The sequence below is a fragment of the Pieris brassicae genome, chromosome 1 (genome assembly GCF_905147105.1).
Source record: "Pieris brassicae chromosome 1, ilPieBrab1.1, whole genome shotgun sequence".
Classification (NCBI taxonomy): Eukaryota; Metazoa; Arthropoda; class Insecta; order Lepidoptera; family Pieridae; genus Pieris; species Pieris brassicae.
The window spans coordinates 4,988,738-5,012,143 of NC_059665.1; the positions used below are offsets into that span (position 1 = coordinate 4,988,738).

The 23,406-nt window shown below is 33.8% G+C and overlaps 2 protein-coding genes across 2 annotated transcripts; both read left to right on the forward strand.

Annotated features, from left to right (window-relative positions):
• The first annotated feature begins 989 nt into the window (after positions 1-989).
• On the forward strand, positions 990-6,059 carry LOC123720423. Its single transcript, XM_045677024.1, has 3 exons — positions 990-1,712; positions 2,113-2,272; positions 5,957-6,059. The coding sequence occupies exons 1-3, from the start codon at positions 1,142-1,144 to the stop codon at positions 6,057-6,059; spliced, it is 834 nt and encodes a 277-aa protein (XP_045532980.1). The 5' UTR covers positions 990-1,141.
• A 1,196-nt stretch (positions 6,060-7,255) lies between these two features.
• Positions 7,256-23,053, forward strand: LOC123720433. The gene is made up of 10 exons (XM_045677036.1): positions 7,256-7,424; positions 18,295-18,299; positions 18,517-18,728; positions 19,205-19,453; positions 20,122-20,387; positions 20,494-20,680; positions 21,399-21,498; positions 22,030-22,137; positions 22,605-22,760; positions 23,000-23,053. The coding sequence occupies exons 1-10, from the start codon at positions 7,256-7,258 to the stop codon at positions 23,051-23,053; spliced, it is 1,506 nt and encodes a 501-aa protein (XP_045532992.1).
• Positions 23,054-23,406: the final 353 nt, after the last annotated feature.

Genomic DNA, 23,406 nt, shown 5'->3' on the forward strand with positions numbered 1-23,406 from the left:
TTATTGGCAATCAATTCACAGTTGTCTTGCGGTTTGTATCTTTGTACCCATTTTGTCCAGCTCATCGGTAAAGAGAATTTCAATAAATCGCCTGAACCGATAAGCAATTCATGCGGAAATATTCCACGTGGCAGCACATCTTTTAAACGTGACATTTAAAGGCAATATTGATAATTAAAAAGCAGTACACGACGAATAATTAATTTAATACAACGGCGACAATTTTATTTTACGTTGATCATTTTTAAATGCCACGGGGTACGTTACGTTATTAATTATTCCAGGGCATACTTAGTCAAAATATGCAATGTATTTATATGTGTTTTTTATATAACTGGGGGCTAATGGGTCGGAAAAAAACGGCTTTTAAGAATTAAAACACTCGTAAGCTTCATTAATATACATCCTAACTATTATAATATATAGTTTGTTTTGTTCTTATTATAAGAATAAAGAAAAGCGCGAGTTACCAAGGCATAACCCTTGGTAATCGCTGACGTTGCACTCAGCGATTTCGCCGACTATAGTTTATTTGAAAGTTATTATTGTATTCGTATTATTTAGATTTAGATCAGTCTTGTAGTAGATTTCAAATTGTAAAGACATATAAATAAATAAATTCTTTTTTTAATGTCTTTTCGGTCTGCCTGAACATAACTGGCGCAGTCGGTAGGATTGCACGTTTAACTAGGAAAACCGCGAATCAAACTCTTCAAAGTCCCCTGGTAAACGGCGACTCCCTAGTCGCGTTACTGCAATCCAAAGGAACCTCATCAAGGGCGGTCACCGAGATCCACGCGGGTACACCTGGAGCATTGGGCGTTCCCTCGTGCTGCTACGAGACTCGACAAGAAATGCAGTTGCTGGTCTGGTGAGTACTCTCGCTAAGCCAAGTTTCCTGCTCTATTTCCTGTCCTAGATATAGTTTTATTTTTATTTTTTTTTATATATATAATTAATGAGTGTTTAAATCTAAAATCGGTTTAAAACTTTAACATTATAACAATAGGCTATTGTCTTGTTCTCACATCGGACGGGCATTCCTTAGCGTCACGTTACGCGTATTGTTAAGTGTAAGCGGATCTACATAGAAATTGTTATATTTTATAACTTTATTAATTCATATAATTAAATTCAAAATATGTCGCTATTAGATTCACCGCATTTTAAAATTTTGGTAGATCTTATTCCCAAATATGACGGAACTAAGAAATTACTTAATTTTTATATTAGAGAGGTAGAAAATGTTCTCGAACAAATAGAAGTCGCGGGGAGGAACCATCCCACATTGCTTAGCGTAATAAAAAGTAAGTTGAGCGGTGCGGCTGTAGAGGCAATCGCTTATGAGACTAACTTAGATACGTGGAACAATATAAAGACAGCTCTTATTCGTCGCTTGGGCGAACCTCGCAACGAAATTCAAGTAATGCAGGAGCTTACGAGGTCGCGTAAATTTAAAAATGAGAACGCCGAGTCCTTTGGCAAACGACTTCGTGAGTTACTGGACACCCTGTTATCTATAGGAAACCATGCTAATAAAGGTTATTACGAGGAAATGGTAATTGAACAGTATGTTAATAATCTAGATTTCCATGTTTCATTAGGCGTTAGAATAGCGAAACCAGATACACTAGAAATGGCGATAGTGGCAGCTAGACAGGAAGAAGCGCGACTTGCTCTTAACAAGCCGGGCCCTTCGACATTCTATAACGGTACGTTTAGGCAAAAGGAACCGAACTTTCCTCAACATTCACATAACAACAGGTTACCCTTCCCATCTCGACTACATCTTCCACCCACACATCCTCAATTTAGACCTGATAACTATGTACCTCAAGAGAACAATATGACCCCAGAACAACGGCAACAGCTAGTTAAGTCGTTACTCCCATGGAAGAACCAACAAGGAGGTAGAAGCTCTGGAAACTTCCGTAAATCACTCAATATTCCTCAACAGGGTCATCATGCACATAAAAATTCGGATGTCACCATGCGGTCAGTGTCAAAACCCCAAAAACCCCCATATTTAATTGAAGAGGTATTTTATACTGAGAATAACCCTTATAATTCGGACCCGGAGTTCCAAGGTACATGTTATAATTGTTACAATAGTCTACAGGACGAAAGCGATGTCGAGCCAAATTCTTGTCAGGAGGAAGCCGAATACAACCCGGATTTTCACGAAGCTCAGGGAGAGGAAGATCGGAGGTAGTGAAAATCAACGTCCAAAATACCGACCATCTACCGTACATAGAGCTGCCGGAGTTTCAAGGTAAGTTCTTAGTAGATACCGGTGCCAGTCGGAGTGTTGTTTCATCTGATGTTATTTTTGGCAATATTTGGGAACAATTGGTTGAGTTCGAGCCTTTCGAAATATCCACCGCACATAGTAGATCACGTCATAAGTACATAGTACACCTCCCTTTACCACCAATTTTTAACACAGATACAATTCATAAATTTTTAATTTTCGACTTTGACCCAAAATATAAGGGACTAATAGGATGTGACTTACTGAAACATTTAAAAAGTAATATTGACTTAAATCGAGGAATATTACGTACAGAAACAGCGAATATACCAATTTATTTTAATCATCCTTTGCGTAAAATTAAAATTGAGCCCAAATGTGAGAAGGTAGTAAGAATAAAGACTAATTATATAGATGGACAGTATATTCATAACAAACACTATTGGTCTGAAGGTTTGGAATCCCCCACAGCGTTAGTTACAGTTAAAGCCGGTTCTTTTAAAACTACTGTTGTTAATAGTACTGACGAAAACATGTTTATTTACGATAAATCCCCTATAGAGTTGGAGGCTTATTCTGAAACTAAGAACGAGTTTGTAGAATTAAATACATTAAATGCTAACATAGACGTAGATAAGGAGCTCTGTGACAATTTGAATAAAATTCGAACTGGTCACATGAATGAGGAAGAAAAGCGAGAAATTACTAGGCTTTGTTATCGTTACCGCGACATTTTTCATTCAGAAAATGTACCATTAACTTTTACACATGCAGTTAAACATCAGTTAAGATTGTCAAATGATACACCAATTTACGTTCGTAGTTACAGACAAGCCCCAAAACAACGTGCAGAAATACGTAACCAAGTTGATAATTTACTAAAGCAAGGTATTATTAGAGAAAGTATTTCACCATGGTCGTGCCCAGTGCATATCGTACCTAAGAAACCGGACGCATCTGGTAAAGTTAAATGGAGACTAGTAATAGACTACAGACGACTTAACGACCGGACAATTGAAGACAAATATCCCTTACCTAACATACACGACATACTTGACAGATTAGGACGTGCTCAATACTTTACTACTCTTGATCTTGCTAGTGGTTATCATCAAGTGGAAATGCACCCAGAAGATATAGAGAAGACAGCGTTCACTACTGAACGAGGTCATTATGAATTTTTGCGCATGCCATTTGGACTTAAGAATGCACCTAGCACATTCCAACGGTTAATGGACCATATTCTTAGAGGTTTACCGAACGTTTATACATACCTGGATGACGTTATCATAATAAGTACGTCATTACAAGAACACATAGAAAGGCTGCGTGAAGTTTTTGAAAGATTTAAAACTCATAACCTTAAGGTTCAGCTAGATAAGTCGGAATTCCTCCAAAAACAAGTAAATTTTTTAGGCCATGAACTTACAGACGAAGGACTGAAACCAAATAAGGACAAGATCAAAGCTGTACTTGACTTCCCGTTGCCTAAAAACCAAAAAGAAATCAAATCATTTTTAGGACTAGTAGGTTACTACCGCAAGTTTATTAAAGACTTCGCAAAGTTAACAAAGCCTATGACAGTTTGCTTAAAAAAAGGCAGAAAAATTGTGCATACGGCAGAATTCTTAGAGTCATTTAATAAGTGTAAACAAATACTTACCAACGATCCGATATTGCAGTACCCCGACTTTGACCAACCGTTCATATTGACAACTGACGCATCTGACTTTGCTCTAGGCGCTGTGTTATCTCAGGGTAGAGTAGGATCTGATAAACCCGTAGCTTATGCGTCGCGTACTTTATCAGACTCAGAGTCGCGTTATTCCACTATCGAAAAAGAGCTTTTAGCGATAGTGTGGGCAATAAAATATTTTAGACCCTATATCTTTGGACGTAAGTTCACAATTTATACTGATCACAGACCCCTTACATGGTTGATGTCGCTAAAAGATCCTAATTCAAAGTTGACGCGCTGGCGACTGAAATTGGCGGAGTATGACTTTAATGTTGTTTATAAGAAGGGACTGCAAAACACTAACGCAGACGCACTATCTCGAGTCAAGATATTTCATCACAGCATTGATTCACTTGCAGTAAACCTTGACGATAATGAAGACGATTAATTAATTGGTCGAATATTTGAAAATGTCCGTATAACTCAACAAAATGACAGACAGACTGATGACGAACCGATGGCAGGCCCGAGTAGACAAGATGATAACTTAGACCCAGACGTACAACTAGACCCACAGAGCCCCTCAATTGCAGAATCAGCTATTGATAAAAATCAACTAAGTGAGGTAGAATTAGTTAGTACTAATAATACCCAACCAGATAATGAAAATAACGGTATCCCTATTTTATCTGACGCAATCGATAGGCAACTAAAACAATTTCATATTAGGTCAACCCCAGGTACCACTTACAGAGTAGAAGATAGGTCAACCAACCGACGCACTGTTATTAAAGACGTTTTTATTCCCGTAAATAACACAGAACAGGAAATAATTCGGTTTCTTAAAGAGCACACCATTGCAGATCGCATATTCCACTGTTATTTTTATAACGATGAATTGTACCCAAAATTTTGTAAAGTTTATTGTACCACATTTAATAATCGAGGTCCAAAACTTATTAGATGTACCACGCGCGTTACGCTAGTTGAGAATAAGAACGAACAGGAAGCGTTGATTAGGAAGTATCATGAAGGTAAGACAGTACACCGCGGTATACAGGAAACACTTAAGCAATTGCACAGAAATTACCATTGGCCTAACATGTTACTTACTATTCAAAGGTATATTAACCAATGTGACATTTGTTTGAAAGCGAAGTATGAAAGAAACCCTTTAAGACCCCCTTTAGCAGTTACTGAAACACCTCGTAAGCCCTGGGAACATTTATTTATGGATTTATATTCAGCAGGAGGAGGTACCTTTCTCACTATAATAGATAATTTTTCAAAATTCGCACAGGCAGTTCCGTTAAATGCATGCAGTAGTATACATGTAGCCGAAGCATTATTACAAGTTTTCTCTGTTTTGGGACTCCCGCATAATATTACAACAGACTCAGATAATAAGTTCGATAATGACGTAATTAAGGAAATTTGCTCTCTACATGATATTAACATTCATTTTACAACCCCGTATAACCCTAACTCGAACTCACCAATAGAACGTTTTCATTCAACTATAGCTGAAATAGTTAGAATTCAGCGTATGATTAATAAAGACGACCCAATTCAGTTAATTATGAAATATGCCATAATAGCTTACAACAACGCTATTCACTCGGCAACCGGTTATTCACCACACGAGTTATTATTTGGTCACACAACTTCACGTAACCCATTGGAGCTGCACTTTCCGAAGGAATTTTATCAAGATTACGTCCTAAAGCATAAGGCAAACGCAGAAGCTATACAGCAATCTGTTACTGCCCTAATGTCAACAAATAAAGAACAGGTAATAGCTAGGCGTAATAAGCAAGCTGTAGACATCGTATTCAAGGTAGGTGAAACCGTATATAAACAGGTGGCGAAAACAGCAAGGAACGACAAAACTAAACCCGTATTTAAAGGTCCGTATAAAATTATTCACCTCCACCCTAATAATGTAGCCGAGATAATAGGTAGTCATCCAAATTCTAAATCGATTAGAGTTCATTATAAACTCCTTAGAAGGCCCCACCTTGTTCCAGGATCCTCATCGCAGGAGCAATCATGCTCTGTTCAAGAGGTGACGTAATCCTTAATCCTGTTAACAACAATCCTGGAATCCTTTTGCTTAAACAAGGGCGGTGAAACAAATAGATATTTTTAATTTAGCATGTGTGTATAACATGACTTATTTGCAGTCAACCATTAATGAGTTAGCGACATTATTCGCAAGCATAAATACCACAGAATTGTATACAATGCATACAGATCAAGTGCAAAATTCTTTTAGAGCTCAAATAGAACATAATCTATCTTTAGTGAATAGAAAAATTGATTATATTATTCCCCAGAATGTTAGGCGCAAACGAGGTCTTATTAACGGTTTAGGCTCAGTTATAAAGTCCATAACAGGTAATCTAGATCAACAAGACGCTCTTAAATTTGAAGCTGATATTTTGGCCATTAAAAACAAGGTTACTTCTATGCAAAAGGTTCAAAAGAAGACATTAGTAATAGCCGAAAACACGATAAAAGAATTTGGTCTCCAATTAGATAAAATCAATGAAAATCAGCGAAAGTTAGTTATGTATTTGGATAATACAACAAAGACGAATGATGTGCTAGCTAATCACGTTCGTAACTTAGACATTTATGTTCAAATAGATTTTAGTTTGCAAATTATATTAGATAAGTTAATGATATTAGAAGATGCTATAACATTTTCGCAATTAGGTGTTATGCACCCTAGTATTATAAGTCCGCAGAATTTAATATATGAATTATTACAGCTTGGAAATATATACAATTTAGAACCAATTACAGATTTAAATATAGGAAATATAAAAGAACTAGAAAGGTCAATAACAGTAAAAGCGTATAGTACTAAGCACTCATTAACATTTATTTTACAAATACCTTCTATTGATAAAAGTATATATGATCTTATTCATTTATATTCTATCCCTGATACCGAGTACCTCACCATTATACCCAAATCCAAATTCCTTGCACTTGGAAGCGATGAGTACGCATACCTCGACAACAGCTGCAAGTCGATCACCGAGAGCGTTCATCTCTGCGAGTCTCTGCAAATGAAATCCTTCACAAAATCAGAAGATTGCATCGTCAACCTCATAAAACACAAGAATGCCAACTGCAGCCGTGTTAAGATGGTACTAGGTGACAGCAAAATCCAAAAAACGCGGGACAACACGTGGCTGGTCATACTTAAGCGAGAAGAGATCGTAAGAGCACAATGTGGGACCAACACATCTTACCATCGTGCATCGGGAATCCATCTTATAACCGTAACAGAAGATTGTCGCGCAGAAGTTGCGAACATGACGCTGCAGTCACATGTCACGAAATTGGACTTAGACGAAATAATACCATTGCCCCAAAAACAAGACTCACCTGTGGATGTCGTGCGGTATCAAGTAAAATTGCAAGATCTGGAATTAGATAACGTTCGGCAATTACTGGACAAGGCTGAAGATCTGGAGAAGCAGGGTGATATTAACGATTGGCCTAAGATGATGGCAACTCCAAGCTGGACAACTATCATCCTCTATCTATTACTGATATGTGCAGTATCATGGAAAGTGTATAAAAAGTTATCAAGCAGATGCACCAAGAACGCACGGAAGATCACGCCTACCAGTGAGGACACTGGTGGAAGCTGTAAAATCAGCTTCTCTCTGAAGGACGGAGGAGTTACCAAGGCATAACCCTTGGTAATCGCTGACGTTGCACTCAGCGATTTCGCCGACTATAGTTTATTTGAAAGTTATTATTGTATTCGTATTATTTAGATTTAGATCAGTCTTGTAGTAGATTTCAAATTGTAAAGACATATAAATAAATAAATTCTTTTTTTAATGTCTTTTCGGTCTGCCTGAACATAACTCGCGCGATGTTTTTTTGTTATTCTTGGAATTTGTCTTGATAGATTTATTCTTTTAGCGCAATTACACACATTTGTGTAATTCTAATATCATAAGATCATTTTATTTAATTGCAAATCCTATCTTCTTTTTATTTTCAAATATAGAAAAGATTGCTCACTTTGTCTTTTGATAGAGTTGCGGCGATAGCTTTGGCGAAAGAAAAATTAAATATCGTAAAAATTTTATAATACTAAGGACATTGTATAATAAGTCGGATATCATTGAATAGGTAAAAAGTTTTTATGTAGTTGCATTTTAGTTTTTAGTAGAGAATACATAAGTTCTATTGATTAGAATAAAAAAATTAAAACAATTCATCTATTTTTGAAACAATCATAATTCAGTTACAATAAACCAAAAAGCCATTAAAGGCTTTTTCACAGATTTCTGATTCACTCATTATTTTTCTCTAGGTCATAAGCGTTATGTTTCTGACACACCTGATCACACTCTGATATTTCGTTCTAAAACTTTACCGTATGAAAAAATGCTTTACCGAGGTTCTAATCAGGATCTTAGTATAATACTTGTTAAACATTTAAAATCAACCAACCCTAATATAATTTAGTTCAAATAGGTATTTGAGATAACATTGAGTATATTTTAGCATGAGCGGGTTCGAAAAATATCAATTTGTTGGCTAACACTGAGCCGGTAAGATGTACCCGCACGTGAGGCAAATACAAAGAACCAAGTTCAGATTTGTTTCGCTTGAACGTAGCGGGAAATGGAACTGAATACTTAAGATAATTTAAATATTTGATATGTAACTTTTAATCTTAATTTATAAAACAAAGTTGATTTTTTGTAAATAATGATTTACTCAAAAATTTAAAATGTAGAATAACATCACTACTTACAAGGATAGACATATATTAGGTCCTTACATATGAAATTGGCGTTTTGTATGGGAGGAACAAAAAGTCGAATCTTTTTAAATATAATATATTTAATTAATCAAAGTATGAACCATTGTTTTCTATGCACTTTTGCCATCTCATAGGTAGTTCATTGATCCCTTTACTAAAAAAAACAGTCGGACGGGAATAAATAAAATCTGTGAAGGCGATTTGGACTGCCCCATCAGAGTTAAATTTTTCCCTTTGCAAGAAGTTGTCCAAATTTCGAAAAAAATGGTAATCTGTTGGAGCAAGGTCCGGGGAGTACGGAGGATGTCTTAGACATTCCAATTGAAGCTCTTCTAATTTGGTAGCCGTCTGTTGTTCAGTGTTTGGTCTAGCGTTGTCGTGAAGTAGCAGTGGCGTGGAGCGATTGACCAGCCTAGGTTGTTTAGCCGCTAGCTTTTCCATCATGGTTTGCAATTGCTGACAATAGACGTCAGCCGTAATAGTCTGGCCAAATTTGAGAAAACTGCAATAAACAATACCGGCACTAGTCCACCAAACGCTTACAAGTAACTTTTTTGGGGTTAATTTTCGCTTGGGGTAGGATTTGGCTGGCTGGCCAGGATCCAACCATTGCGCTGAGCGCTTCCGATTATCGTAAAGAATCCATTTTTCATCACAGGTAATGATTGGGTTTAAAATACCTTATTTATTGTGCCGGTTCAGTATTGTAATGCAGCAGTCGACGCGCGTTTGCCGGTTTGCTTCAGTCAATTCGTGACGTACCCACCTTTCAAGCCTTTTAATCTTCCCAATTTGCTTCAAGTGAATTAAAGTAGTTTTATCACTAAAACCGCAGCCTGCAGCTAATTTGGACGTGGTTTGCGATGGATCCGCTTCCATAATAGCCTTCAATACTTCATTATCGACTTGGGTCTCAGGCCGTCCACGGGACTTGTTCTGCAGGTCGAAATTTCCAGAACGAAAACGTTGGAACCAAAAACGGACTGTGTTTTCTTTTGCAACATGACCGCCATACACATCATTCACCCTTCGAGTCGTTTCCGCAGCACTAGTGCCACGGCGGAACTCGTACTCGTAAATAATGCGATACTTTTAGTTTGCCATTTTGTAAAATGAGTTACGCAAACAGAAAAAAACAAATGAATGACGGTCATCGAAGCACAAATATATATTTACATATTTGAGTAAATATACTGATATGAGTAAATAGCTGTACAAATTTGAATTTGAAATTCCTAACCAAAGAGGAGGTATTTGAGGTCAAAGTGGCCAGTACGACAAAACGCCAATTTCATATGTAAGGACCTAATATATTGGTTGTCAAATATGTAAGTATATGCGTGCGTTCAGAAATGTATCATCTGGAAACTAAGGAAAAATTTGAAGCTGCTTTAATATACAACAAACTAAGGCGCATTGTAACGTTGAGATTTGAAAATAGTTGATAGTAGTGGACTTCATTATTATTACTTTCAAAAGTTTCTTGCCAGTTCTTCTCGCCCGCTCTACGCCCTTGACTTGCGAACTGGCAGTAAATGTAAATTTACAATTAATATTACTTTTTTTCTGACGTTCATAAGTGTACTTATTTAACTAAATGAATGAATTTATTTTGTGTTTGAGTTTCAATCATAATTTAAGTTCAGCTTATCTCTAACATGAAATAAAACACTTATGAGTATTAGACGCGTATATGCAGCTCCAGAATGTGACTGAGAAAAATCGAATCTTCTAGTATACCTACTAGCTACTAGGAGCTTAGTCATTAATTTTTTTATTAAATATCTATCGTATAGTTTTGTTTTTACACTAAAAAGCTATTATGGTAATATATAAGTGCTTGGAGTCGAAACAGCCAGGAGCATGTTTCTCTTTAAGAATTTCCACCTGCGTCCTTCTGCTTCACGTTTTGACTTAAGTGCGGTATAGGTCTTAAATATTCACGGAATTCTTTAGCCTATGTGAATTTACAGGTAAAATAAAGAAAACGGTGCACATAAATAAACAAGCTTGAAAATGAATAATATACAAATGCATTTTTTTTAATTTGTAGATAATGCAATTTTCTATTTTGCATTGTTTGACGTTGTGAATCAGCTGGTATGCTTTTGGATTTTGATTATTCTTTAAGATACCTATTAAATAGTTATTTATTTATTTATAATACGATTCAGGGTTTCGAGGGGTGTAAAGAAGTATTTACACCTCCCGCAACTTTTTTTTTAATAAAAATAAAAATCAGATTCTTTGCAGTTATTGATTATAATACATATTTGAGACAGAGAATAGCTAGAACAAAACTGCGTTTGTTGTGAGGGCCACTATTCTTAATATTGTGAGGGACTCTGTTCAAGGCATTGAAATAGCTGGTTAGCCATTTTCTAACGGTAAAATGTTCTGTAGCTCATCTTTAGTCTCCTTGTTATAAAGTTACATATATACCTAGAGCAATACTTCAAGCTTCAAAGTCTACGATGTAATACAAACAGTACTAAGAAATGGAAAAACAACTTTTCCTTGTCTTTAACCGTTATATCTCCTATAGGGAATCCACTTGAGACAAGCTCAAAGACATGCCGTTATAACAACTCCAAAGTGAAGTAAAGTGGACGATATTTGATTCAGTACGCAATTGGTCCTTGCATCGAAGGAATTTCTAGTTTCTGCTTTTATTAAACAAGTTGTGTTACGATTTTCTGGTTACTTCGGTACACTTGGATGAAAAGGTACCTTCTCATAAGCCAATGCCATAACTTAAGCAGGATCTTCTCGACTGTACGACGGGTCATAAAGTATTTACACAGAAAAATATACAAGCAAACGTAGCTAAATATATATATGATAAAATACAAAAAATATCCTTTATTCGAGTAGTCGATTACATAAATTATGTTATGTATATAATATATGTCATATAATTAATAATAAATAACACTGTTATTATATATTATGATTAACATTAGTACATGAGCTCCTATGTAGTAAAGGCCTCCTCCAATTTCTTACATATTTTGTCAGCATCCTCACCTCCTTCGACGCAATCCCTTTTATTCCAGGTTTCTGTTGGACTACTCTTTTTTCTTAAAAGCTCGAAGCTCGTGGTTAGAAATACATATATACACAATATTAATGATATTATATTTTCTTTAACAATTTTAGTCATTTCATATTAGATAGTGTATTAATAGATATTTTTCCTTTTAAACTACTGCAAGTAGAAAATATCTTAAACACATAAATAACATAAATGTGATCATTCATATAAGCTAAGTTACAGATTAAACTAAATGTAAGTATATCTAAAGAGCATTAATGAGACGCTAAATCGTAAGACTCGCTAAAGACGTTAATTGAGAGTTGGTGCTTTTTTTCTAGAAAACGATTCCCACGAGACAGCGCGTCGGAGCTTTTACTTAATGCTCAACTATACTTAGTCCTCATCAAATACCAGGTTTTTACTTTTTTATTTTCGTTTATAATTACCATTAGCTAAATGCTACTGATTCAAGTTGGTTCTTGAGTAAAATTCGTACTACGGTATAATACTAACCTTTCATGCTTTTTTACCTTGTAGAGGTTTCTTATTTTTGTATGTTATATGTGAAGTCTTCCTCAATGGTGCACATTATGCAGAATATTTATTGAATTTTTAAAGCCTTAAAAATACCTTAATTCTAAAATATATGCTCAAAGTCAAAAATAATTTATTCATGTAGGTAACACAATGACACTTATGAACGTCAATAAAAAGGAAATATACATTAAATGCTTATAATTTTACATTTATTGCCAGTTCTCAAATCAAGGGCGTAGAACGGAAGAGAATAACGGGCAATAAACTCTCCACCATTATTTTTAATCGCCAAGTTTTTTTTATATTACATATAGTTTGTAAGGAACTGCAACCAAAACACCATGTTCCACATGACATCAGCAGGAGGCATGCTGAAATAGGAGCACGCACCTACATTGTCGTGGGAACAACACGCAAATACATAGTCAAATATAACTAACATCACTGCATACACGAATTCAAGTACGACCAGTCACCACAAGTAGCACCCGTTCACGAGTATCATGCGTGGCCAGCCATCGGCCCACTCGCCATATTATAGGGAGAGAGACAACCCGTCGCATGGACAAGGAATGACTTTTAGCAAGCATGACAATCCTTGAAATGTGAACTTGGCTACATAAGAATTTGTAATGTTTTGTATCACATAATAGATAACCCAAAATGATTAAATTGTTTTCTTCAATTACAGCTCCAGGCTACATATAAAAGAGGTCGGAAAACGCATGTTAGGAAGTGGCTGGATCTTTTGCTTTTTAAAGCAATTGTCTATCATGCGCCCTTTAATTTTAATAAACAAAATACTAAATTGTTGGAGCGACGAGCTTCATTTATTTATTAAAGTACACTACATCATATATAATGCATTTTCTACAGCATATATTACAAGCTATTCTAAAATACATGACAATTATGGCATAAACTTTATTAAAAAAACTAAACTTTAGTTTACTAGTAATTTGTTAACAATGCGGGTTAGGTACCAGATAGGCGCATTTTTATTTTTTTAAGTTTAATAATTTAGTATTAATATGATAATAAACGAATCGTGTCAGCAGGGTAAGTTCGACTGAAAGGGGGCAAGCTGTTGAGTGTGATACCTCTTCAGCCTGCGACTGATAGATAAGTCACGTATTCATTACGCTAACTTTGAACAATTGTGTGCTCCATGCTTCCGCAAACTCGTCTCATGAGCTTATATACGCGAATATGTTTAACTGCTGTTTAAGATAAGCTGTGTTATCGGAACTATACATAGTAACAAAATTAAAATGGGCTTACTGTTTTATATTTTAATGCTGTAATTTGTGATTGTGTGGGTTAATAGTTGAATGTTATTTAAGTGGCGCTATATTCATTAATTACCCGACGTAATTAACACGTTGGTTACATACTTAGGAGAACACTATAAGTCTTATTTAAACGACTTTTTTACCCTGACGCGTATGCAATTTCCATATGATATATATAGTATATATTGTCACAAATTGAAATCGTAGGCTTTTCTAGAAATACCCTCATCAAAATCAAAACTAAAATATCTTTTATACGAGCCTATTTCCGAACGAAATCATAAACCGTAATAATAATTGGGCATGTAATACATGTTATGATATAATTGGCAGTAAAACCCCCGGTAGCCGGCAATCGGTCTCTGTTACCAGCCTCTGCGGCATATTATAACCATAGTCTGAAGTATTCAAACAGTGGTATATACGAAATTGTCTATTAAAAATCATAGCTTCTACATATGGGCAGATATCACAAACTGTATTTGTAGTCCGTAATACTTCGTTCAGTGTAAATTTTATTCAATGTGTCATTTATTCATTTTACACCCAAACAGATGATCAACCAACGGGAACTGCATCTCGACTTTCTGATTATGTTATATATACAAGGAGGCGGTATCACTGAATTATGATAATTTATTTGTAGTCCATCCGAAATCTAACAAGAAGATTCTACTGTTAAACTCTTTATTTAAAGCTTTAAACATTAAATATATGAATTGTAACAATTAGTCTCACCTTTCATTCTCCTACCCGCAAACGTACCTAGTACCTAGGAACTATATAAGTACCCTCTACAAAATAGTTTATTATCAGTAACACAGTTGTGACAACACATTGACTGTCTTGAGTACAATGGTAAATAATTATCCACCTCAATACCGAAAAACACTGTTTGCCCACCAAACAACCCAAAATCCTCTCGGCTAGTACATTAAGATCTTAAACCAAATTATAAGATCACGTAATAATTCTTTTATTTACAGAAATAATAATGAGATATATATTACTACATACACAAACTCAAAGCAGCCGGTAAATGTATAAAACTGCATACCTTAGGATAACTAGGCTTCCTACAACCTTGGTCTTGACCTGAGATATATGCATCTGTTTTTTTGATTAGTCTAATATACGATTTTTTGATCGAAGATATGCTGTTTTTTCAGGATATTTTTTTCGCGTTCAGTGTTAATTTTGCGTATAGACAGAAAAATCCATTAGTGCACGGGAATTTGACCTCAGGGTCGAGTCGCACTCTTGCACCAAGCAAAAACTACGAGTGTATAAAATACGTACGAGCTCGACCGTTAATTGGCTTTACTGCTAATAGTACGAACTGTGAGTACGGAGCACATTAATTTTTCACATCCGGCCCCCAGCATATAATTGAGCTTTCCCACCTTCGCTCCACCACTGAGCCCGTTTTCAACTTAATTTACGTGCCTCTGCTCAGATTTCCTGGACTGTGAATTTTCGAGCCTCCAAGCATATGTTTGATACTGGGTTGTAGATTTTAACCACTCTAAGAATGAATTTAATTAGTTTTTATTAAATTAAAAAGAACCTAACGAATTTTGTTAATAAATAAATATACTTGTTTTCAACAAACAAGATATGAATAGAGAGTAATTCAACGTAATGTAATGCAATTAAAAATATTTTTAAACGTAATATAATTTTTATTTTACATAAATACTTTCAACTGATAACAAAACGTTTATGTATCGGCCTCTACCCTCAAAATGTAAAACAAATGAAACATCTCAAACAAGTATATAACTATCATCTTTAACATATATATCATTGTTAAATTTATATAATTCATAACATAGTACTCAGATCTGTGACGAATCAGAACATGTAAAGTTAACTGTAGAATATAATAGAAACAGAAATCATAAATAATTCTCTAACCCACTCCTTCATAATATAGTAGTAAAAACATTAACATTTCCTCGAGTACCACAACTTGAGAAAGCCCAAGAGGATGAAGAATTAACGAAGCAACTTATTTGGCCAAAAGCGTAAGATCTCAAATTAGCAGCCATTGATGTAGGGGATTACAATCAATCAAGTCTCCCGTTACGGTAATATTATTCTTTCCGGACCCAACTTTCGAACATCAAGACTAATAAATAAAGCATTAGAGGATTTTTCCTTTTGTTTTGTAGGAGTGTTATTATACCTTTCGACTTCTTTTATGTACAATTAGTACTACAAAAATGTATATATATAATTTGTTAACAAAAAAAAAGAAATTAGTTTTTAAAGTATAGAAGTTAGGTTAGTTAGAAATCCGAAACTATAAATTGATTGTTGCTAAAAATGTGTCGTGTCCGAAACACAGAAACTGTAAACTTTTTAAAACTTAAAAATAAAGTCAGTATTTATAACACTATAATCAACTGTCTATGATCAACTGTTGGAGAGCAATATGCAGTATTGAAAAATAACTTATATGTATATCGGTAATTAACCAATCGTTGATTCTAAAAGTCATAGAAAACTGTTGTTTAAGCGTAAAAGCGTAACAAAGTACACGCTTACTTTCGCCGCCATTCACCCTCGACCTCGAAAACTCAGAAAATTTTATATGTATTTAATTCTATGTTAATTCGTATATTATTCCAATAGAAGTTGTTTGCAATTTATTTAGTATCAATTTTGAGTAAATAAACGTGGCGCAGCATTAGAATTGCCAATATTTCTTACATTCAGCTTACCTGTCGTAACTGGAGCAATTTCAAGAGCACAAATTTGGAGCTAACATAATAATTATGTCTCTAATAGAAATGCTGGTAACATAAAGCCATGGTTTAACGGCGACCAGCTGCGTCTAGCGAGTTGTAAGTGTTCGACTTTAGATTGTGGCCATACTGATAGAGGCTGTATAGAATTAACATATACCTACAAAAACTGTGTGAAAGTACTTACACGCAAATATAGAAATAGAATTATATAAAAACCTATAATAAACTTAAAATAACAATTAGTTATCAGGTTCTTTGTTGACTTGCATTTTTATTCAAAAAAATTACTTATGTTTCCCAAATCTTATGTCACACATAAGAAATTGCATTAGACACAATCAATTTTATCACTTCGTCGTAAATTTTTCATTACTTAGAAACCCAAACAACACTCGTATGGAACTCCATCTTAAGAGAAGATTATGAGAAAAGACAAATCACGATCGCAACAAGTGGTATTTGCGACTTTTGAGAAAAGAAAATTACCTGCCTGTTGACGACCACTGCTGGACATAGGACTCTCCCCTTAATTTTCAGTATGATCTGTTCCTCGTGTTTTGCATCCAACGCCTTTCCTCCATCCTTACAGGTTTTCTGCTGCCTTTTTCTCGGTCTCCATTCTAGATTTTTTTCCCCATCAACCATCCGCTCTTCATGCACCCATTGAAATCTAAGCGTATACGCACCTTTTGCTATGTCAGTGACTTAGTGTCAGTTAGTTCTTCTACAGATGTCTACCATTTCTAATTAAACTGTGTAGAGAATCACCAACGAGAACGTTTTGTAATTGTGTATCAGGCTTGAAGTAAGTGTCAGAGCCATAATTCATCACTGCTAGGACGCACTGTGCGAAGACTTTTGACTTTAAGTCAAAGTGGTGAAGCGAAATCGCTGCGCTCTCGCCCTCAGTTTTACCCTACGCGTACTATTACAATGCAATTTGTTTCAATGTAATTTAACTGCTCTTTGTATTAAAGTGATGGGTGTTTAGTTGCATTTGCTGTCTATCTGACGAATTTAAGGAAGTTACGTAGTAAATAGATGTTCAATTTGTATCTAAGCTAAGCTTTGTAAGTTTCTAAGCTTTGTAAGTTTGTAGTCATATAGTGTATAAATAAACTAATAGCGTATTGATTTCACGAATGATTGTTATGTTACGTATGTGTAGTCCTGACTAGTATAATCAGTCCTTGTATATATGTCCCCGATTGTATCTTGTAGGTTCCAACTAGAAAAAACTCTTCATGTAACTTGAAACAAAAAGTTAGCTATTGTTGTGTTTTGTTTTTTTTTTAAATAAACTACGACGAATTTAAATTGAAAACGATAGAATGTCTACATAAAAGAAATCAATTAGAAAAAATAAATTCCTGTTGAACGTCGTTATGAAAAATCACAAAAGACAGAGTATAAATCTTTCACAAGGTACAACTTTTTATTACAGTGTCTAAAGTTAGGTCGCTATTCATTAATGTTTCATAATTGCAATGAAAGAACATTTTTACAACTACTTTGTACAAGGCTCCAGGCTATGAACAGCTACAATTTGGCTGAGAAATTATTATCCGGAAAATGTGTTCGTAATAAAAGGCAAGACATTTGAGCAAATTGTCACGGTCGTTAGTAGCCTCAACGTATTATTGTTAGAAATATCGTTCGCGTATTAGTGAAGACTAGGACTTCTAGAATAATCATTTAGCACGATTCTTAAAATTAATTAATATTTAATGAATATTCGTCGTTGTTAGTTTATTTTACCAAACAATATTAAGGTCAAAGTGATATTTAAAACAGTTTTCCCTCTGAATCAATTTAAATAAATATTTTGACATGTATAAATATGCTTGCAAGTACCCCAAAAATTCCAATGGGAGCTGTGACGATTTTTCAAGTCGTCTTACATTTTTGCATCTGTTTTGTTGATAATTATGTTTTGCCTTTATAGGCAAGGTAATGGTCACTTTTCTATAACTCGTTTTTCTATAACAAACATCGTTGGTTTTTGGATTTAACGAGTATCGCGTTACTGTAAGAGAACGAATATATTAGTGGATAAGATACATTCAGCTGGGATTCGAACGGCAAACTGATTTATAAATAAAATAAATTTAATAAAACACATGTGTCATAAAATAGTTTCATAGATTGTGTTTAATCAAAAATATAGGATTTAGTACATGTGTTTGACTTATGTGTCGCCTTCGTTTTGATTATTTTATCAATATCAAGAAATTTAATCATGCTGAAAGTAAAAAGGTTTTATAACAAGGAAAATTTCGACTTTTCTACCGGCTACGTCGATCCCTTTGAATTTCACAAAACTTGCTACATGTTTCTTAAAGCTTTTCAAGTTTGGGATGGGGCAATACCTAAATGGACGTAAGCATTTTTTTAGTTTTATTTAAAGCACTTTAATATAACGAAACATTCAATATGTTTAATTACTTTTAACTTTATCTATATCTAGTCTTGGAACATTAAATATTGCTTACGTAATCGAAAGCTTATTTAGGAAAGCTTTTCTGAATAAGTTGCTTACTATGCAGGCATAACATTTCGTAGTTGTTTTTATATTCTTTGATTAGTTACTGCTTTTAGCAGTAACGACACCCATTTACATCTCTTGTCTTCTTTTACTTACATTTTTTCTCCTGTTTTGTTATATTGGAATGTAAAAAAAATGGATATTATTATTATTTCCATTAAAGATTGGGTCTTGGTTTAAGATAACTTGTATGATGTGATTTTTTAATTTTGTGCATTTTGTAATCGGTTTCTATATTATTATTTGGCTTAAACCGTGTTGTAAATAACAAATTATTTCACTTTTATTTTAACTTAACTTAATATTACAGATATTTGCTGAAAGCTTTAATACTTTTCTGCGGTCTGAGTGCAATAACCCTATTAAAATTTGGGGTTTACCATGGACTTGATACCCGCGATCTCCCATATATGACAGAGGCGGGAACTTATTTTCTGATTATGATTTACAAGCTTTTGATTATGTCATGCACTGTTTTCAATTTGCCAGACTATCACAATTTATTACAAATTGTCAGGGAAGATTTTCAATATGTGTGTGACAAAGGGAAGATATACAGGTACATCTTCAGTTTGTGTTTTTAATAGAGACCAGTGGATGTCTTTTATTTTATTCCTTTATTAAAGACATGTAAGAATTTATAAATATAAAACTGTAAGTTATTTGCAAGGTAAAACTAATAAGGAACGGAAATATTTATTAGCTGTTTGAGGTTTATACAGGTTCATTTTGTAAACTTAACTAAATCTGTAACTCTGGAACACGGAGCAATCCTGTAAGCGGTTGGCGTGAGGAAAACATATAAAAGACTGATTTTGTCTCAAGTGAGTCCTCTTAATCCGAAAAACTACTATTTCCAAAAGTCAAAGTAACACCAAATTAATCTACCAAATTATCAATTTGTATTATTAATATTTGTTTATATTATATGTTGCAATGAATCTAATTATGTGTTGCAATTATTAGATTTTCGGGTTAGTATAAAAACCTACTTGAGTGACCTTCACACAAATAGGTAATTTAACTTGATCTTTCCCAGCTCTTCCTTAAAAAATGTAACACTTTTAAGGCGTTACAAATTTTATCGAAACTTTTTTCTTTAAATAAATAATCTTTAAAACAAAACAACGCGGCATTTGTTTTAATTATAATCTAAAGCTTGCGGTCCTTGCAATGTTTTTCTTTCTGAGGTAAGATTTATTAAAACTTTAATATATTTTATTATAGGGAAAGATTTTTTCAAAACCAACTTAAAATCTGGAAAATCTGTCAAATCAGCATAGTTTTTTTGGTTTGCATTGCATTGGGAATGATGACATTTTCGATAGCATCATTGATATGGTATTTAAAGACTCATGATTCTGAAAATGGTACACGACCCTTGCCTTTTCCGATCTGGGCCCCTCACGTCGATATTGGGAAGTCACCACTGTATGAAGTATGTCTTATATATTCAAATATCTGTGTCGTGACATATGCTTTAAATTTTATATGTAAGTATTTTAGAATTAAATTAAATTGTCTATCGAGAAAATATATTTAATTTATCTCATTGTGAGTAACTTTTTACGAACAAATAAACTAACAATAGTTTAACAGTTATGATGCAGATCCAAATATTGTGGATAGGCGAAATAGCTACCAAGGCTGACTTAGTTATTTGGAGTATTGAAGATCTTATGAATGGAATTCGTCCGGCTCTCAACAAACAAGAGGAGTTGTATTTTTCAACTTTGCTAAAACAACGTATGCAGGAAATTGTTAAAATTCACAAGTCTATGATAGAGTAAGTTAATTTAAATAAATTAAACCTTTAGTATAAAAAAAACCTTTATTTATAAATTAATATTCAATCGTTTTAGCTCACCTAATTAGTCTTATATAATTTTCCATAGTATACGTTACAATATATCTATTTTAATATATATAAATATATATATATATTTATAAGATTGTAGTAACAGCTAACATAAATGAATATAACACAATATAAAAAACAATAATTAACCTTAAAATATAATAACTAAAATATATTATTAAGAGTTCCTTTAGGCAAGGTTCCGAAGATACTGGCAGCATTCCCCCTTTGAATAGCTAGACTATTTTTTTGTGTCGACAAACCTTTTTGCTATTTAGTCTTTGTAGACCATAATAATACTATTATTATTGGTAGTAGTCACAAATCTTGATGTTAATTAAGTAAAAACAAAATATTGTAACTGCCATTGTGTCTTCATAAATTCTTTACACATAATCAACCATTATTATCAAGCTAAATGCGCAATTTTGCGCGAAAAATTACAAGATACTCAGATTCAACATAGTTTTGTGACTCTTATATACGTCATACCTGTCATAGTCAAATCAGCTGCGTTATTAACAATTTCTAAGAATGCCTTTTTATATCAGGAGTATAAAAAATGATATAATTTTGGTAACGAACAAAAACACTTTTATTTACACAATATGTAAATAAAGTAGATCATGCCGATTTTATTTTTCAGACTCATGTCCAGCTACGCCCGAGTCTATACAAAATTATTAATGTTTGAGCAAAAAGTTTGCGCGCCCGTCGTTTGTTTGAGCGCCTACGGTGCCACCGAGGTCTCACTTTCTATCTGCTTTTTAATTCACTTAGCAAAGAAAGCTTGAGAGAATTTATGGTATCAATTTTTATTTAATAATAAAATCACTGTTCTCGTCTATAGGGAAAATATTATTTTGTTTTCTGCGATTTAGAGGTAATCTTTATACTAAACAGTTAGTGTTTTGTTTTGTAAATCTGTTATGATATTTTGAGTTAAGTTTATATGCAGATTAAACTTTGAAATCGCTTTATATTTTACGATCAAGCTTAAACAATGGATGCTTAGCGTTGCAGCGTGTTCTTTTAATTTTCAGTCTTCAAACACTATTATCTGATATATCAGGTCAGCGTCTAACTTTAAGCATCACATAAAAGCTTACGAAACAGATAAGCCGTTGCTCACATACAAGAAAAACGCTAATTTGCAAGTGTTACCATTGTTTTTGTTACAACGCTTATAGCTTATGCACGCCGCACTACACTAACAATTACACTTCCAACAGAAAATCAAGTAAACATTACCAGTTATATTTTATATATTATTACAGATTATGGAAAAAACTGGAGAAATTAATGGTATATTAATAATATTATGTATTGCAACTATTATATCAGTATTTATTCCAAGTTTTTTGTGCAATTTCCTTTCTATAAAGGTAAGTTAAGTGTTTCTTTGACATAACCAAGTTTATTAGATCTCGTAAATTGAAGAAATACATCGTAAGGAATCTGCATGCCTAAGACCCAAAAAGTCGATGGCGTGTGTCCGGCACAGATAGACAAATCTGGGGCCAAGACCTAAAAGGTTGTAGTGCCACTGGTTATTTTATACAACCCTTCTAGGGTTGTCGTTTATCGTGCTTGTGAAAGCCAACATAAAACTCTTCACATTATTTATTATGTTAGTAAAACAAATAATTTCAATATAAAATAAAAATAACATAATAACTGCTAACATAAATATAACAAAAACAATAAATAACCTTAAAATATATTATTTAAAAGAGTCCGTTCCGTCCGTAGGCAAGGTTCAAAAGATACTGGAAGCATTCCCCCTTTGAATGTTCCTCGTATGATGTCGACTAACCTTTTTGCAATTTACTTTTTAGTACTTTTTTTTCAGGTTAGTTCTATTTGCTACGCGTGCTGGAATATTCCATTTTGGAATGCGACTCCAGTCATTCGTCCATACATAGTGCTTATTATGCAACGATCGTTGAGACCATTGCCCATAAAAGCTTCAGGATTCGAAGAGGTTTCAATCGAAACATTTTCGAATGTAAGCAAAATGTGTTAATGTATGAATTTGTATACCGATAAAAATCATTTTTTTTTCAATTTGTACACCGAATTTGGTGCGAGAAATTAAAATTAACATTGATTGGACTAATGAAACTTAACAGCAATAATATTCTAAAGATAGAAGAGAATATTTTAAAGATACCAACTTTTAATTTTAAAAAACAATTTTGGTTTAAGTATCACTTTTTAGATGCATATAAAAAAAACTATTTGCAGAAAATGGCGTCCGCCTATTCATTCTACAATATGTTGAGGCATATGAAAATTTAAAAGCACAAAATAATTTGCGTATTTCTGATTACGTATTTAACATTTATTAGAAGATAAACTATTAAACTGCACTTGTATGGAAATAAAATGTGTATTATTTATTTTAAAACGTCGTCAGAGACATACCTTGTACAACAAATGGACAATATTTACAACGTGCAAACATATTCATTTGTACTTTCTGTAATAATCAGGTTAAATTCAGGTTGATCATCGTGATACAAGATATCAAGAGCCACTCAGGGCATAAATGCGAACAATAGAGAACTCAACGCTGTATTGAATTGTTTTCAAAACAAAACAACTAAAATATGCGTCCATATGCTGTCATATTACTATAAGATATTGAGAAA